Source organism: Nannospalax galili, unplaced genomic scaffold (genome assembly GCF_000622305.1).
Source record: "Nannospalax galili isolate Female #2095 unplaced genomic scaffold, S.galili_v1.0 scaffold189, whole genome shotgun sequence".
NCBI classification, from domain to species: Eukaryota; Metazoa; Chordata; class Mammalia; order Rodentia; family Spalacidae; genus Nannospalax; species Nannospalax galili.
Window position 1 is genome coordinate 732,168 of NW_008360331.1, and position 17,754 is coordinate 749,921.

At 40.8% G+C, this 17,754-nt stretch overlaps 1 protein-coding gene across 1 annotated transcript in view; it reads left to right on the top strand.

Annotated features, from left to right (window-relative positions):
• Nucleotides 1-16,549, top strand: part of LOC103728029 (centromere-associated protein E-like) — a 19,756-nt gene extending 3,207 nt beyond the window's left edge. Inside the window, exons 2-3 of the mRNA XM_008826153.2 lie at nt 7,692-7,770; nt 16,305-16,549. Coding sequence (XP_008824375.1) covers nt 7,692-7,770; nt 16,305-16,384 — 159 coding nt within the window. The 3' untranslated portion in view covers nt 16,385-16,549. The remainder of the gene's footprint in view (nt 1-7,691; nt 7,771-16,304) is intronic.
• Nucleotides 16,550-17,754: the final 1,205 nt, after the last annotated feature.

Below are 17,754 nucleotides of genomic sequence, written 5' to 3' on the forward strand. Positions count from 1 at the left end.
TATGACACTGTTATCCAAATTATACAAAGAGCTCTCCTTTTTAATGAAGTATTTTTTTAAACTTTTGAGTTTTTTAAAGAATTCTTTAAACAATATAGGAAGGAAATCTAACAATCTGTTTGGAAAATGGGCAAAAGTGCCAGTGAGATGGCTCAGCAGGTAAAGATGCTACCGCCAAGCCTGACTGCCTGTGTTTGATTTCCAGAGTCCATGTGGTGGAAGGAGAGAATAGTCTCTATGAGCATGCGAACACATGCACCCACCACTCCTTCCCCATAAAATAAATAAATAAATAAATAAATAAATAAATAAATAAATAATAAAAGAATGAAAATAAGCAAAAAAATTAGAATAGACACATCACTCCTGAAAGACAATGTACAGGTGACGTGTAAGACTATGGTCACACAGCACATCATTAGAGAATTGCAAATTAAATGAGGCGATACCCCCACATACTTATTAGAATGGGCTGAATCCAGAACACTGGCAATCAGTAAATTTTGCAAGGATATGGCTGGCCGACAGGCATAATAAGCAAAAAAATTAGAATAGACACATCACTCCTGAAAGACAATGTACAGGTGACGTGTAAGACTATGGTCACACAGCACATCATTAGAGAATTGCAAATTAAATGAGGCGATACCCCCACATACTTATTAGAATGGGCTGAATCCAGAACACTGGCAATCAGTAAATTTTGCAAGGATATGGCTGGCCGACAGGCATTTTCACTCACTGCTGATGAGAATGTAAAATGGTACAGCTATTTTGAGAATAATTTGATGGATTCTTAGTAAACTAACCATATTCCTCACATGATCAATTGATTGGTTTGATAGTATTTAGTCAAATGAATTGAAAATATGCAAAAAGTTATATATGTATGTCTATGGTATTCAAAATTTCCCAAGCTTAGAAACAGCCAAGATATCTTTCAATAGGTGATGGATAAACTGTGCTACAGCCCCACAATCACGCAATATTGCTGAGCAGTGTTTGAAAATGGGAAGGGTGGTGAAGTGGCTTAGTTAATAAAATGCTAGACCAGCATGCATGAATCCATGGGCTCGATTCTCAGCACTGCATAAACTGGGTGTGGTGACCCAAGCGCATATTTGCAGTGCCACTTACCATGGGCTATTATAGGGTAAGATTACCTGCACAGGGAGACTGAAGAAAACAACCTTAAGAAAGGGGTGCTGGAGTTAGTCTCGGTTAGAGAACTGTCACATTCACAAAAACTCTTTCCAAAGCCCTGAAAAGTTGAAGACGAGGCATGTTTGCTAGAGCAAGGAGCACGGCTGGATGTGAGCACAGATCACTGGGTTCAGCATTAGGAGCTGCAGTGAAAGATGGAAAAGCAGTGCTAGTGAGACACTCACACGGACACTGGCAGAAACTGAGTCAGGGCTTTTCAGACTGTGAAGGGCAACTTGCACCACCAGCTGGACTTCATTCCTCTGACAGCGCCCTCCGTAATAACCTAGCATTTATAGAGCATGTGTGTGGCAAACACTGGGCTGATGGACGTGCACACCAAGGCTTCCCTCCTCACCACATCCCTAACATAGGTGCTATTTTATCTTATTTTACATATTGAAGATTTAAACGACTTGTTTACTCAGCTGGTGAAGATTTTCTCTAGCCTTTTTTCACTGTTTTGAGGATTTGGGTTTGGTTCTTGTTTTGAGCCAGGGTCTCATGTAGTCCAGGCTGGCCTTGAAGTTGCAGGTAGGTTTTGTAATCCTCTAACAAACTCCTTGTGTTGAATTACAGGCATGTGCCACCGTGTCTGGTTTATGAGGTGCTGGAGACTGAACCCAGGACCTGTGGCATGCTGGACAAGCACTCAACCAGCTAAGCTATACCTCAGTCCTATTTTTTCTTTATTTTTTCCTAATCACTATGACTATTAAGAATCATTTGCCTCAAGTAACAGCAACAACAACCAAACACAAAAACCGCAGAAGCAATGATCATAAGTCTGTGCACCCACAGACTCCAGAGAGGCGAGACTATCTTCAGGGCACCAGGCTCTTTCTCTTGCTCTTCTCAGGCCTTACCAAGTACAGCTGCCTCTCTAACCAACACCACGGTGACTGCTCTGGCCCAAAGTCTCATATCCTCATTCTACAAAAAAATGAAAGGGGGGAACAAAAGCCTTTTGAGAGGTATCATCTTTCTCTTCAAGAAAGAAGCCCTCAGAGAATTCCGACTACATCTCCGTGACCAGATCTGTGTGGCTGGTCAGCCCTGGCAGAAAGAAGGCTGGGAATTCAATAGCTTTGTTTGCTAACCTTCATAACGCAAGAGGCAATGGCAAAGTGCGTTGACAGGTATTGAGTGCCCCAATTTATAGAAAACATTTACAGGTGACCCACATAATCACTCTGTCTAACCACACCAATCAGATGAAAGCACAGGTCACTAGCCTATCCAAGGGGGCACACAAGATCTAGTCCCTTCAGACAGCCTGATTTTTTGTTATGATACAAAATTCCCTTCCCGACATACCTTCGAACGGGGTGTGCAGCGCCCCCCCCCAAGTCCCAGTGTAGTCAGGATGCCTGCATTCAATTGCGAAAGGTGTATTAGTGTTAGAATATACTGGGCATGACAAATTAACATCTGAAACTATACCTTAACCACAGGAAAGTGTTCTATTCTTCCTTCAAAACAATCTAGACTAAGGGCTGGGAAGACTGGGATGTTCAGTGACTTGGGTTCTATCTTGTTGCTCTGCTATCTTCAAGTTTCCTGGTCCTTCAATCTTGAGGACCTTGGAGAAACAGATACAAACAAAAGACAGACTTGGAGAAGCTAGAGAAGAAAATGCTTTCCTCTGTGAGGTGCTTTTCTAAGGTTCACCTGCTTGGAGTTTAACAGTTCCATCTTGCTTCCACTAGAAGGCAGCACGTACACATGCTGAAGCACATCCTTTTTAAAAACCTAAAGCACCTGAACTACCAAGTGATTTAAGGACCCTGGACTGCAGAACCCAAGACTAATCCCTCCCTAGGCATTTGACATGCTGCTAGACGGAAATCACTACTCTCCAGGAGGAATCTGACAGACCACATCTTGACTTACTGTTCTAAAGTAACACTTTTATTAGTTTTAAAACAAAACTATGGGGAGAGGCAAGCTTTAACTTTTACACATTTGTTCTGAACATGGAGTATTTCAACACCAATCTTAGCAGATTGATCAGGAAAAAGTATTTTTTAATATTTTATTATTTTTACTTTCTGTGTATGCGTGTATTGCCTGCATGTAGGTAAGTGCACCCATGTCATACAATGCCTGCTGAGGAAAGAAGAGGCTGTCAGATCCCCTGGAACTAGAGTTACAGACAGTTGTTAGCTGCCATGTGGGTGCTGGGATTCAAACCCCGGTCTTCTGTAAGAACAGTCAGTGTTCTTAACTGCTGAGCCATCTCTCCAGCCCAGGATAAAGTCTTTTTTTAAAAGATGAAAACTTTTCCATATTGTAAGTTCTTCTAAGTAGCCAAAGAAAAAGAGGTCTTTCAGTATTTGTCCTATATACACTGTGTTTCCTGGCTCAAAATTTAAAAAAAAAATTTTTTTAAGGAGGCATTCTTGAAAATGCCCTGAGCCTCTCCTAATAAAAAATTAACTGTTTTAATTTAATATTTAAAGTAAGAAAGCAGGGGTTGGAGAGATGGTTCAGTGGTTAAGAGCACTGGTTACTCTTGCAGAGTACCTAGGTGCAGTTCCCAGCAGCTAACAACCATCCATAACTCCAGTTTCAGGGGATTTGGTGCCATCTTCTGGCCTCCATAGGCATTTCATGACGTGGATGCACTTACGTACATGCAATCAAAACACATAAAATAAAATAAATAAATTTTTGTTAAAAAGTAAGAAAGTCAATTCAATTTTCACCTGGAATCTGTTGAGAGTGAGCTCATTTTACAATTTCTAAGCATATTTGCATTCATGGGCCCAAAGATTTCATTTTGGTTTGAGAATGCAGCTTATCTAATGTTAGGGTTTTGGGGCCCAAATCTACTTCCAGAACAACAGGGAGTTTCTTCTGCTGTGCTCAGGACTGGGGAAGGCAGGAATGAGGGCAGCCTTTTCTAAAGTAGAAACAACTTCTTCCAACTCCTACATAGCATGCTTAAGGTAAAATTGTATCTCTGTGTAACAGCATAAACATACTGCATCACAGTAGAGGGCACTGTGGCAACCTTTTCCATCACACAGAGCACAGCCATGAGTCATCAGCTGGTCCCAGAACCAAGCTCTTATAGCGTAACTGTGTCAGGCTGGTTCTCTGAGAAGAAAGCTCTGGATGTGAACTCAGAAAACATGGCTTTTATTAGAGGAAAGTTGTAAGAGGAACAGAAGAAGGAACCAGGTGAGGGTGAGGAAGGTTTCAGACGCTGAAGAACTGATTGGGGAAGAACAGAGCCAGGTGAAGTGGGTTGTGTGGAAGCACCCTGAGTCCTGGGCAGTGTGGGTGATCTGCAGCACCCAAGAGGAGGCCGTGGGAAAGGAGCTCCAGGCATCCTAGAAATGGGTCCTCCCTAGGGTGGAAATAGCCACACAAAGGTGGCCTCAGGGCAGTGGTCTCCTGTAGACTGGAGTGTGAAAGGCGCAGGCTTCCAGCACAGCACCGGGACTGAAACCTGCTGGAGTGGGAGAACCAGGAGGCCTTCTCCTGAACCTGCCACTGGAAGGCCTCACTTCAACATCCTAGCTCTCAAACACTGGGCAAAACACAGTCTCTCAATTCAGCGTCAGGGGTGAGCAGGCCTTGTCTTTTCCAGGGGAAGGACTGTCCCCTCCCTGCTGTTTGACCAGCCTCTTCTCTAGACACCTGCAGCAGCCTCCAGCTGCCCAGCTCCTCCTGCCCAGCTCTGTCCTAGCAGAGATATTTCCAAAATGGAAATCTGAAAATACTCCACCCTTTCCTTCATTCAGGGCAGGTTGTTATAAGAGTGATTAGCAGTTGAGCATATGGAGCTAGGACCAAATGTGGAGGACTGGAGGCAAGGGTACAGTGGGTACAAGAAAAAGAAAGTTTGGCTGGATGAAGATGGTTGGCGATACACTGAAAAGAAAGAACTTAGAAGAGCTGTCAAGGAAGGCTAGATGCTGCTTCATCAGCCAGCAACTGTCCAAGTTGTTTTGCCGGCAACTCAGCACCCACCCAATGCATTTTCCCGCCTGAGGCATACTCTACAATGACTGTAGAAAACGAACTTTTCAAATTGTTCACTTCATTTCTCTTAGGCCTGGCCACCTGGCAGATCTGTTCGATGAAAATTAAAGTGGACATTTCTGAGGGCTTCATTCCTGAATAAAGGGGAGGACCCTGAAAGCCTTTGCCTTCTGCTACTCTTTAAAGAAAAGTTGAGAGATACATTAGTATTCTTTCTACACCTTCTTCCACTATATTCCCTGAGCCTTAGGTGTAAATGTTCCACTGCAGATGTGTCACTTAGGGTTGGGCATCTCACAGACACTTATTTTCTGTGTGTGACCAGTTGTACAACTCTGTAATAGTCTCTGTCTGTTGCAAAAGAAGCTTCTTTGATGAGTGGTGACTGGGATACTTGTCTGTAAATATAAGGATCCATATTTAGCATATAGTAAGAAATTACATTTGTAATGGTGCAGAAGACCCATGTAAACTCAGACAAACGCCCAGCACAGAACTGTGGAAATGGACAGCAGGCCCCAATCTTAAAGAACTACTGGGCAGCTGATTACTGCTGGGTGACTGATTGCTTTAAGGGAGTGACTCTAGATAGGCTGACTAGACCCCAGTGGATGAGCTTGCACTGAGGGACATCTGGGGACACTAACGACTTGATAGACCTTAACATAAATGACAGAATCCATGAAATTCAGTGGCGGGGGGGGGTATGGGAGGTGCCAATGGGGAAAAGGGTATAAAGATGATTAAGATGTTGTGTATGAAATACACAAGAATTCAATAAAAAGTATGCAAAAAAATTCACATGGGAAGCTTCAGAAAAAAAATGTTACGAGCATCTCCTTTTCTTTGGCCAGAGCAGCCAACTTGGAAGTTGTTCTGAAGCTCGAGGTATACATGAGGACAGAGCAAAGTCTTCCTCATTACCTACCTATTCCTCCCTTCCTGAGATATGCATCCAAGCCTTGAAAAGAATCTCTCCTGCACACTGAATTTCCCTGGTGTCCAAGGTTCTCAGCCCTCCCTTTTAGAAATGACTGATTGTGCGTATGTGTAAATGTTAGTAAGCTATGCTACAACTTTAAAAAGAATCAGCAGTGTCACAGGGTAGCTAAATCCAGGTTATCTAGTAAGCCCTGCTGGGCAACTGAGATGGTGGGCTGTTTCTGTAAAGCCCTTTCTCCATGCTCTTGAAGGATCCCACTGAAGCATTCGTCCCAGATGTCACTGCCTGCACCATCTGCTTCCTCTTGAGCCATTGAACACACATCTTTAGATTAAGCTGCAGGTTCCACAATGGAACTTGAAGGGAAAGTCATTGTCCTGACTGCTGCTGCTTAGGGGATCGGCTGTGCTTCTGCCTCATTAAGTGTCAATCTTCTGTTGTTTACTCACATTTAAAGTACTGCAATATGTGCACACACAGCAGGGGAATTTAAGTATTATTTACCGTGTTCCTTCCCTTTTCTTCTTTCCTTGCGTTTGTTTTCTCCCTTTTTCTTTTTCTTTTCTTTTTTTCCTTTTTGCTGCTTATCACTAAGCCTAGAGCCCCAAAAATGATAAGCACGCACTCGTACCACAGAGCTGCAGTCCCAGCCCTTCATCTTGCTGGCCCACATGTCTTAAAGTCGAAAGAAATGGCCCTCTTCCTGGCACAGAGGAAGGAGGGAACCCCTTGGTGCTTGTTTAGTGGCATCGCCGATCACTGTTGAGTCTGACAATCATACTTCTTTGCCTCAGTTTATCTGCACCCTCATGAACTGACTTCAGGGCCCTAGGGGGGTGTGCAGCTCTCTGAAATGATGTCAGTTCAGAATTAGGACTCCATTATAAAACTATCAGGCCACCTTGCTGATATGCCTCATTGTGCCCCACCTGAGCTAATAATGCACTGAAAAAGAAGGCTGGGTGTGGCCTGGCACGTGTGAAAGTCCTACTGAAGTCCTGGGAGGGAAGGTCCCATTTTCCTCTTACTATTGCTTAATCATTCTCAGAAACACACATGGGGGCGTAGAGCTGCTCAGAGGGTAGGCACTTGCCATGCAAGCCTAGAGACCTGAGTTTGATCCCTGGAAGGAGGGAGGACCACAGAGTTCTGCTCTGATCTCCACAGGCACGCCAGGCCATATGGGTGTCCACACACATACAAACACACACATACAGCATATATAAATAAATGTAAAAATGTCTGTAAAAGAAATGTCACATCATAGAGTAGCAACAGTGTCTTAGAAACAGAATTAGTTTTTAAAATACTACATTGTTTGATAATAAAAGGACAAAGTCAGATGATACGTATATATCGTGCTGGTCTAGTTACTGACAACAAATAAAAATAATCACAATGGGAACCAACAGGAGACTAGATAGATGGAAATTCTACCTATTTCATAGGAGAAACAATAATACTATGAAAGGAAAAAGACCCAGTGATCTCTGCTCCTGAGAGCAGTTTAATCCTGTAAACAAAGCATTGATTTGTACTTTGTTTCTGGCAGGCTTTTGCAAAAGAAGGTGCCAGAGTCGTAGCCACAGATATCAATGAGTCCAAACTTCAGGAACTGGAAAAGTACCCAGGTGAGCAATGTCACTGTGGGGTTGGGAGTCAGAGGGTGCCATAAAACAATGACACTGGCGTGCGGGCCTCGCCGTGAGAGTCTAGCTCCGATCTATCTAATCTATGTTCTGTGCCCTACAGACAGGAATCTGGGTACTTAAATATGTGAGAGAAACCTGAAGGTGTATACTAAAATTTATATTACACACGTTGGGGGATTTCGTTCCCAAAGTTCTGTGTGAAAATTACCTGCTGTCATGGCAGCCAGTAATGACAGTATTTCACTCCTGCTCCTGCTCCTCCTCTAGGGTAGCATTGTCCAAAGAAACATGATGCGATATTATTCTTCTGTTCTTGCAAGTTTTCTTGTAGCTCCATTAAAAGGAAAAAATTGTAAATTAACATTAATAATATTTATCCAAATATATAAAAATTAACAGAAATTTTGCCTTTTTTGAAAGCAATAAATTTTTTTAAAATTATTTCTTTAATATCCACATACTTAGAAGAAGCATTTCATTACAGCAACATTGACATATTCAACAACAATTTCCTGAGCTTAGATGCATCTCTTTCAAAATTGGCTGTAAATTTTTAGCTTTACAGAATTATTACGGTTATACAATATTGTACTCAGTATAAACCCTATAAGACAAAATTAAATGAGGTTTTAACCTTTAAAAAAAGATCTCCATTTCATTATTAAAATACACAGTTTCATACAGAAAAATATATTTTTAATGCAATTGACGTTAAGATGTTTGCACGTGCATTTCTAATCTCTATATATCAGATTATTACTAGTCACAGTCAGTTACTTTCTGAGCTCCTTGGCATCTGAACATGGATATAAAGTCATCAAGTAGATTTCAATGATAATGCTTTTCACATCTACTAATTATTAAGGAGCAATTTTTTTGTTTTGAAGAATTATTATTTTTTAATCATATATTTTCGGGACACTGGTTCAAGTCCCTCTGGTGGGGTCTCCTCGGCCTCCTTGATCAAGAGGACAGGTGACCCACCACCATTACAGGACATTTTGAGAAATGCTGATGGTCCCCTGGAACTAGCTGACCTAGGAGGGCAAGGATCAAAAACTGTCCTTTATGTCCCTCTGACCAAATTATTATAGACCTCAAAGTATGTCTGTTAAACATCCAAGAAGGTTAGTTCCACCGGTCTGGTACTTTTAATTACTGTGTGTCATGTAGATAAATCTTGGGCAAAGACCAATTGTTCTTAGATAAACCTTGCCTAGACATATATTTCTTGATCTGCTATGTATAATTTGTCAGTAGGTTGTAGGAGTAATATGGTTCTCTCTGGTTTTTAAAACTAGCTAGGCATTGTTTATCTCTCGCATTGTCTCACCCCTCCATCATGGTTTCCCACTCAAGGTGCCCCCATTTTCCCCCTTTCTCCCTTACTAATACCCTTCTCCTATGGTCCTACCTCTCTTGAGCTCCTTCTTTTCCTTTATCCCCCAGGTTCCTTGTATAGCCTTCCTTCCCCCCTCCCTTAAACTAACCCAATTTTTATCCATATCTCCCTTATTAAGGTCTGTTTCCTACTGTTCTTCTCTTTCAGGTTCTTTCTTTTCCTTTACCTCCATTATCCTAGTTCCTATATATCTGGATACATCCTCACTTATCAGGATTGGGTTCTAGGATCCACATAAGAGGGAGAACACATGTCAATTTTTTTCTGAGTCTGTGTTACTTCACTTAGTATAACAGTTTCTAGTTCCATCCATTTACCTGCAAATTTCATGATTTCATCTTTCTTTACTGCTGAGTAAAACTCCATCATATAAATGAACCACATTTTCATTATCCACTCATCAATTGAGGGACACTAAGGATGCTTCCATCTCTTAGCTGTTATGAAAAGAGCAGCAACAAACACGGATATACAAGTGTCTCTGAATAGGATGAGTTCTTTGGGTATATGCCAAGGAGTGGTATAACTGGGTCAAATGGTAGGTTCATTTGTAGTTTTTTAATTCTCCACACTGCTTTCCATAGGGGTTGAACAACTTTGCAGCCCCACCAACAGTGGATGAGTGTTCCCCTTTCCCCACATCCTCTCCAACATTTGGTATCATTTGTTCTCTTGATCTTCAATTTCACTATATAGAGCTGAGTATTTACTGTCACATCCAGTTTGTCCTCCAACTTGCAATCCTCATGCCTCAGCCTCCTGAGTGTTGAGGTGTTACAGGCTAGCTTGTCACAACTGTTTCCATCTTGGATTGATGCTTACTTCACTAAGCTGCAATTGATAACAAAAAAGTATAGGTATTAAAGGTGTGTAGCTTAAAGGGGATTGGTTCTGTAGTTATAGTTTTGAGACAAGGTCTCCCTATATAGTCCAAACTGGCCTATAATTCTCAACCCTTCTGCCTGAGCACTCAGGTGCCGATATTGTAGTCATCACATCCAGCACTGACAACGTGCTTTTGTTTTTCTTTGAGGCATAAGTAATCAAGCCCTACTTCCCCCTGCATGTTAGAATGCACTCTACCACAGAACAGCACCCCAGCTCCAACATAACATCTTCAAGTTGTCAATGATTATCACAGAAGAGTTCATTCGTCACCTCATGGAGTTACCCACCCCAATCTGTGCTCTCTCTGGATGCTGAGTTTTCTTAAATTCTACTCTCTCAGGATATTCAACCATACAGCACTGGTTATTAACTTTTGTACCTTAGGTCTTCAGAACTTACTCCCTAACAGCAAGATTGTGCCCTCTGACCAACAGCTCAAAAATTGCACAAGGAATCTGAGATCTATGTGTATGTTAAACACATTTCAGTTCACACTAGTGGTATGTCAAGTGCTCCAAGCCACATGGGACTCAGCTACCACACTGAAAACAGCTCAGTCCTCATGTCACATAACATGATGGGAGACCGACCCCACAAGCTTATCCAGGTTGTTTAGGTACACACTGAACTTTCTATCACACATAGAGCCCAACTGCAGCACCAGAGCACTTCTAGCACAGAAGGCCTGAAAAAAAAATTAGGACAGAAAACCACCAGGAACTTAATGGTGTCAGCAAAACAGTGGCGGCTGCATACAATCATTAGTTCTTGAGTTGGCCAACAGCATTAGAATGTGTTGGGTGATAATTTAACAAAGAAAGGGTTTGTGCAGGGAAAGAAGCTGCCCCCTCCCCAAAGAAGTCAGTCTCCTTGTCTTTGTTCATTAATCTAGTCTCTCAGTATCCAAAATAATCATTGAATAAACCATATGTATTTTAAAAGATATAAATACTGGTTTTGTTAGAAAACATTTGGAGTTTTCTTGGTAACTATTCCAATATGCTTCGGAGACCCTAGGCAGATCCCTTATATCCCTTGACTAACAGAGTCATTTTTTGAACTTTTTTGATTTGTTTATTTTTTACTGTTACAGGTAGCAGAAATAGTATCTTTTACTTTATTCCTCAGGTGTTCAAACTCTTGTCTTTGATGTCAAACAAAGAAAAACCAAATTGATCTGTTCACCACAGAAGTTGAAAGAGTCGATGTTTTCTTTAATGTTGCCATGTAATTTTAAACTTTTTATTTCACCTTGACAAAGTTTCCCTAGAATTTATTAAATGAATGCCAATAACATGGAAAAATGATTAATTGATTGATTGAGTGAGTGAGTAATAAAATATGACATATTAATATTTCTTGGGAAATCTAGCTAGATTTCAGACAACAGTTTTTAAGATTTATTTTTATTTACATGTATGAATGTTTTACCTATATGTATACAAGTGCACCATGTGCATGCAATGCCCACTGAAGACAGAGAGGGTGTCAGATCCCCTGGAACTGGAGGTTTGGATAGTTGTGAGTCACCATGTGGGTGCTGGGCACCAAACCCAGGTCCTCTGAAAGAGCAGCCAGTGCTCTTAACTGCTGAACCATCTCTTCAGCTCCTCAGACAGCATTTTCATTATGTGTAAGAAACATCTAGTGAGATAGCCATGGTGCTGGACATGAACTTGGCCTTAAGGCAGTTAAAGCTATGGAAAACAATGGGTACTGAGGCAGAGTTTCGTCATAGGTTATGGAGTCTAAAGATTTAATTGAACATCTGTTCAATTTCCAACAGCTCAGGGAATCTAGAAGGAGAGTATGAGAGTTGCTGCAGGTCCAATAGTGTGCCAGAACCACCACCAAACCTATTTAGTAATTAATTATGTAATCTGGGTTTAGAGGACCAAGTTAATAAGGGTACTGGTGTCTAGGAAACTTCCTTGAGGAAGTGTGGCTTGAAAGGGAAAAGGTTATTTTAAGGGCCTTATGGCAAGAATCCTTTGCTGCACTGAGATGTTGAGACACTTGTTATTGCAATCCTTGCAGTTCTGACTTTCCTGCAGAATGCTAAATTGAGGGCACTCGCTCTTGAAATAAGAGCCATTTCTAATGTGTTTTGTTTTGTTTTGTTTTGTTTTGTTTGTCTTTTTGAGACAGGGCCTTAAAAGTTCCAGCTGTCCTGGAGCTCACCAGGCTGGCCTCAAACTCACAGAGATCCGCTTGCCTCTGCCTCCTGAGTACTGGGATTAAAGGTATGCGCTACCTAAGGTGCTGATGTTTCCAAGTGCATTTGATATAGAGCTTCTTATCCTTGGCAATCCCAGACTCTTGCCATCTTTTTTTTTTTTTAATGTATATGAGTGTATTGAATGCATATATGTAAGTGCACCCATGTCGTGCAATACCTTTGGAGGTCAGAAGAGGGTGCTGGATTCCCCTGGAACTGGAATTACGGATGGTTGTTAGCCAACATGTGGGTGCTGGGAATCAATCCCAGGTACTCTGCAAGAGCAGCCAGTGCTCTTAACTACTGAGCCATCTCTCCAGCCCCTCTTGCTATCTTTTAACAGAAGAATGATTTTCTATAGCAAATGTTCTAGCATAAGTTGTTGACATTCTTGCTAACACGGTGTGCTAAACGATACTATGTTTGAATTCTTTAAATTCTTGATAAGGGAAAGAGACAATGGTCTAAGTCATTGAGTGATGATAAAAGTTATTATCAAAAAGTTTTTAAGCACAGGTGTGTGTGTGTGTTGTGTGTACCTGTCTGTGTGTGTGCATGTGTTGTGTTGTGTTGTTTGTTCTTACAGAGCTGGAGCTCAAACCCAGGGCTTCAAACACACTAGTGAGTGCTTACCCAGGCCTTTCAATGTGTTCCCCCCCACCACCCTGTTTAATCTGAGTTTTGTGTACCATGGTCCTGGATTGCGAGAAAAAGGACTGGGACTTCTCAGTGATTCTCAACGTCCGCAGCATGTACCTGATGATCAAGGCATTCCTTCCCAAAGTATGAGGCTGCCAGGTCTCACACTGGGCACTCAGTAAGGCTATGCTGTGCTTGAGTGTGATGGCTGCTAACAGGGGACTAATGTGCATTGAGCATTTATGTCCAGGCATTTCATATTAATTAATTCATTTATTTATCAAGCACTTTTTACATTCTAGGCTGAGGAGGCCTCCAGTGAATTTAACAGAATTCTTTCTTTAAGGGAGTTCCTGTTATGGAGGGGTGTGGCAGGTTAGCAAATGTCCAATTGACATATATAATATGTGGGATAGTTATGTGTCCCATAAAAGCAAAGAAGTTAGGATGCCAGTGAGGCCATCGTAGACATGGCAGACAAGGTGAGATTCTCAGGGAGGTCAAATGGAGGGAGGGAGTGAACCATTTAGGAATACGAGGCCTCCAGGCAAAGAAACCAACAAGAAGGCATGCAGCAGGGAGCAGTTCCATGATGTAGGTGCTGTTTTATCTTAGCTATTGACCATGCAGAGGACAAACCTGAAGATAATTTGCCCAGGGTCACACAACTCACTATTGATCAGAGCCAGCATATGAAGCTGTAGTTCACCCTTCCTGAATCTAATTCAGTAAACACTGTCAAGATGCATGTGCCCCAGTGCCCTTCTCTACCCTGAAGAGTCTTCTCCTGTTTCTTATCCTGTTTGCTTGTTGTTTTTCTTCTAATTTATTTTTTGAATTTTCATGGTATATGTACATTGTACATGGTACTGTACATAAGGACATTTTCATATAGGTGGATATTCTATGTTGAGCATGTTGCCTATCCTACAGCACTCTGAGAACCAGGTTGGGCAATGTGGCCACACTGTAGGGGGCGGGGGCTGCCCCTCACACTCACACACTACGATGCCACCACCCCAGCTCCCATCATGACTGAAGGCCCCAGGAGAGGAAGACAGCCTCTGATGAGTTTTGTTTTCAAAATGGTACAATAATTGACTAATTCCCTCAGGTCCCCCCGAGAGGATTGAGGCTAGATGCCTTGTGAGAAGTCTTCAAGTGTACTACCCCAACAGTTTTATAATATTGTATATAAATATGATGGATATTGTATTGCTATAAGGGAGATGGGGTGGACATTGTTGCTCTGCCTGCTTTGTTTTTTATAAGACTTGGTGTTTTTTAATTTTAAAAATGTTTTGAACATTAAAAAAAGTAAAGAAAAAAGAATATTGCTGAAAGCAATGAACTACCCCAATTGGGTCGCAAATAGATGGAATTAGATTGATAACATCTGTTCGTGATTATATGCTCTAGTCTGGGTCATAGGAGGTTAGAAAGGGAAAAGTCTTCTCTGATAAGACAAGGCTCCTCTTTTCCTTCCATGTTTCATGCTGGATGTACTGTTTCAATAAAGAGAGAGCAAGGTGTTTGTTCAAGAGCTCAGTTCTGGGAGAAATCTGAAGGACAAGTTCTTAGAACAGATTAAGCCCGTCTTGGTTTTAATGGGGGCTAAGAGTCAGGATTTTTTTGTTTAGGTATTACCATAATGTGGCATCACACAACTGCAGAGTTTTGATGGGGATTGCACTGAATCTATATATTGCTTTTGGTAGTATAGATATTTTTACAATGTGAATTTTTCTAATTCATGAACATGGGAGGTCTTTCCATCTTCTAGTATCTTCTTCAATTTGCTTCTTGATTATTTTAAAAAAAGTTTTCATTAGTTTTGTTTAGTCTAAGGAATTTTTTCTGGAGTCAATTATCAATGGGATTGTTTCTCTAATTTCTTCCTCAGCATGCTTGTTATTAGTAATATGAAGGCTACTTGATTTGCTATGTTAATTTTGTACCCTGCCTCATTGCTGAAAGTGTTCATCAGGTCTATGAGTTTTATGGTAGAATCTTTTATGCATAGAATCATATCACCTAGAAATGAGTATAACTGGACTTCTTTAGATCCTGTTTATATCCTTTTTATTTACTTCTTTTATTGTTCTAGCTTAGAATTTGCACACTATATTGAATGAAAGGAGATACTGGATACCCTTATCTTATTCTTCTTTTTAGAAGAAGTAACACTAATGCATCAAATTTTTTCATAAAATAGAAAAGGAAGGAATGCTCTAACTTTTCATGAAGGCAGTATACCCTGATACCAAAGCCAGATAAAGACACACACAAAAAAAGGAAAATCATAAACCAATCTTTCTAATGAACATAGATGCAAAATTCTCAACAAAGTATTTGCAAACCAAATTCAAAACCACATCAAAAAGTCACAATGATCAAGTTGGCTTTACTCCAGAGATGCAGGGATGGTTCAACATATACAAATCAATAAACGTGTCATATCACATAAATGGACACAAGGACAGAAATTACATGATCATCTCAATAGATTCAGAAAAAAACAAAAAAACTTTTGACAAAATCCAGCATCCCTTCATGGTGAAAATTCCAAAGGCACTGGAAACAGAAGGGACATATCTCAGCATAATAAAGGCAGAATGCAAAAAATTTAGAGCCAACATCACACTAAATGGGAAAATTCAAAGCATTCCCACTGAAATCAAGATTTTTTTAATCACTCAGAACCCATGTAAAGATGGAAGGATAAAATTAACTCCATAAAATTGTTCTCTGACCTCCATATGCAGGCTATGGATGCAAGTGTCATGTCTCCCCCTCCCCCCATGCAGTCTCTCTCTCTCTCTCTCTCTCTCTCTCTCTCTCTCACACACACACACACCACATACACATGCACACACCATGCCTGCACATGCACACAAGAAATACAATCTGATAACTTAAAAATAACCCAGGATAGGTAAAGAATTAAAGAGCATCCATACCCAGATGGAAGGAACTCCTTTGTCATTATAATCTCACTACCTACCATATTACTCCTCTTAAGTATAACACTAGTGACTGTGATTGGAATAAAGTTAAAGCCTCTATGTTTAGGGAGCATAGAGACAACATAATGCAACTTTAAATATCCTTACTATACAAATATATATGATATATAAAAATATATGCTAAATAAATGTGTTAACTATTATACCTATACATATATGTACATATATAACAACTAAACTGTATGTGACTAGACACTTCTAGTGACCAAACCATTGAAAGTATAATGACTAGAATTTGGGCTTTTAGTTCTGGAAAATAGTTTTTTAAAAAAATCAAGACATTATCTTTATTGTTTTTCTCATTGTGGTTGTTAACTATACCTTTTTCTTTTCTGTGCAGTCTGCAGAATCAGACTAACCAATAAAAGAAGAAGACACTTCAGCCAAAAATTACCATTACTACCTTCTTACAACAAATGAATTAAAGGCGGAGGTGTTAGAGATCACTGCCGTTTGAACTCTGCCAACAACATGCTTGGCATACGTGCAAAGTTGCCTCCACAAGCATGTCTATGATGAAAGCCAAACAGGCAAGTAGCAGGTTCTGGAGTGCAGTGTCCCTTATGTTTAGATTAGATTTTTAAAACTACACCTTATTGGGGCTGGAGAGATGGCATAGTGGTTAAGAACACTGGCTGTTCTTGCATAAGACCTGGGTTCAAATCCCAGCACCCACATGGCAGCTAACAACTGTCCATAACTCCATTTCCAGGGGATCTGACAGTCTCTTCTGCCCTCTGCAGGCACTGCATGACACAGGTGCACTTACCTACATGCAGGCAATACATGCATAATTTATATTTGGGTTAGAATTTAAAAACCATGCCTTATCTACACGGTTGTGTGAACTTTTGCTGTATACCTTGCAAACAGGCCACATTTTGTTGCTGTTTTCTGAGCCTTGCAAGAAATGTCCTTTGATCTGCCTACTTTTGTTCCTGAATAGAAACTTGCTTAGAGTATCTTCTCCATTACAGTGTGGTTCTTTTTTTTTTTTTTTTTTTTTTTTTTTTTTGACAGGGTCTCCCTTGGCCTGGAATTTGCTGTGTAGGCCAGGCTGGCCTCAGTCTCACATATATCTGCCTGCCTCTGCCTCTGCCTCAGCCTCCTGAGTGCTGGGATTAAAGGTGTGTGCCACCCCACCAGACAATAGACTCACAGTGATTCTTTGTTGACACTAGGCTGGAACTCTGGATGAATTCCCAGGCATTCTCAGTGACATAGAGACACATTGTATTTACTTGATGATTTACAGATTTTAAGTATTTTATATGAATTATCTCAGCTAATTCCCACAAGAGAGCTGAGACTCAGAAAACAGGAGGTAGGAAGGTAGGAACATCACCAGTTTGCTTCAGTGATTTCAAACCATTCTGTCTGCTGTCAAGTTTGCCATGTAGATTGCTAGAGGTCAGCTCCACAGCTGACATAGACTTAGCTTATTCACATGCTTTCATTGGTTATAAATTCCCATTTTTAACTACTGTTTTTAGGCTCCTAATAAAAATATAATTTAATTGTATTTCTTTTTTATTAATTAATTGTATGTGTACGAGTGTTTTACCTGTATGTATGTAAGTACAACCATACCATGCAATGTATTACTTCTTTAAAAAAGGAAACCGGGGGGGTGTGGGAGCTGGAGAGACAGCTCAGCAGTTAAGAACACGGAATGTTCTTGCAGAAGACCCAGGTTCAAATCCCAGCACTCACATAGCAGCTAACAACTGTCTGTAACTCTAGTTCCAGGGGATCTGAAAGCCTCTTCTAACCTCCACAGGCATTGCACA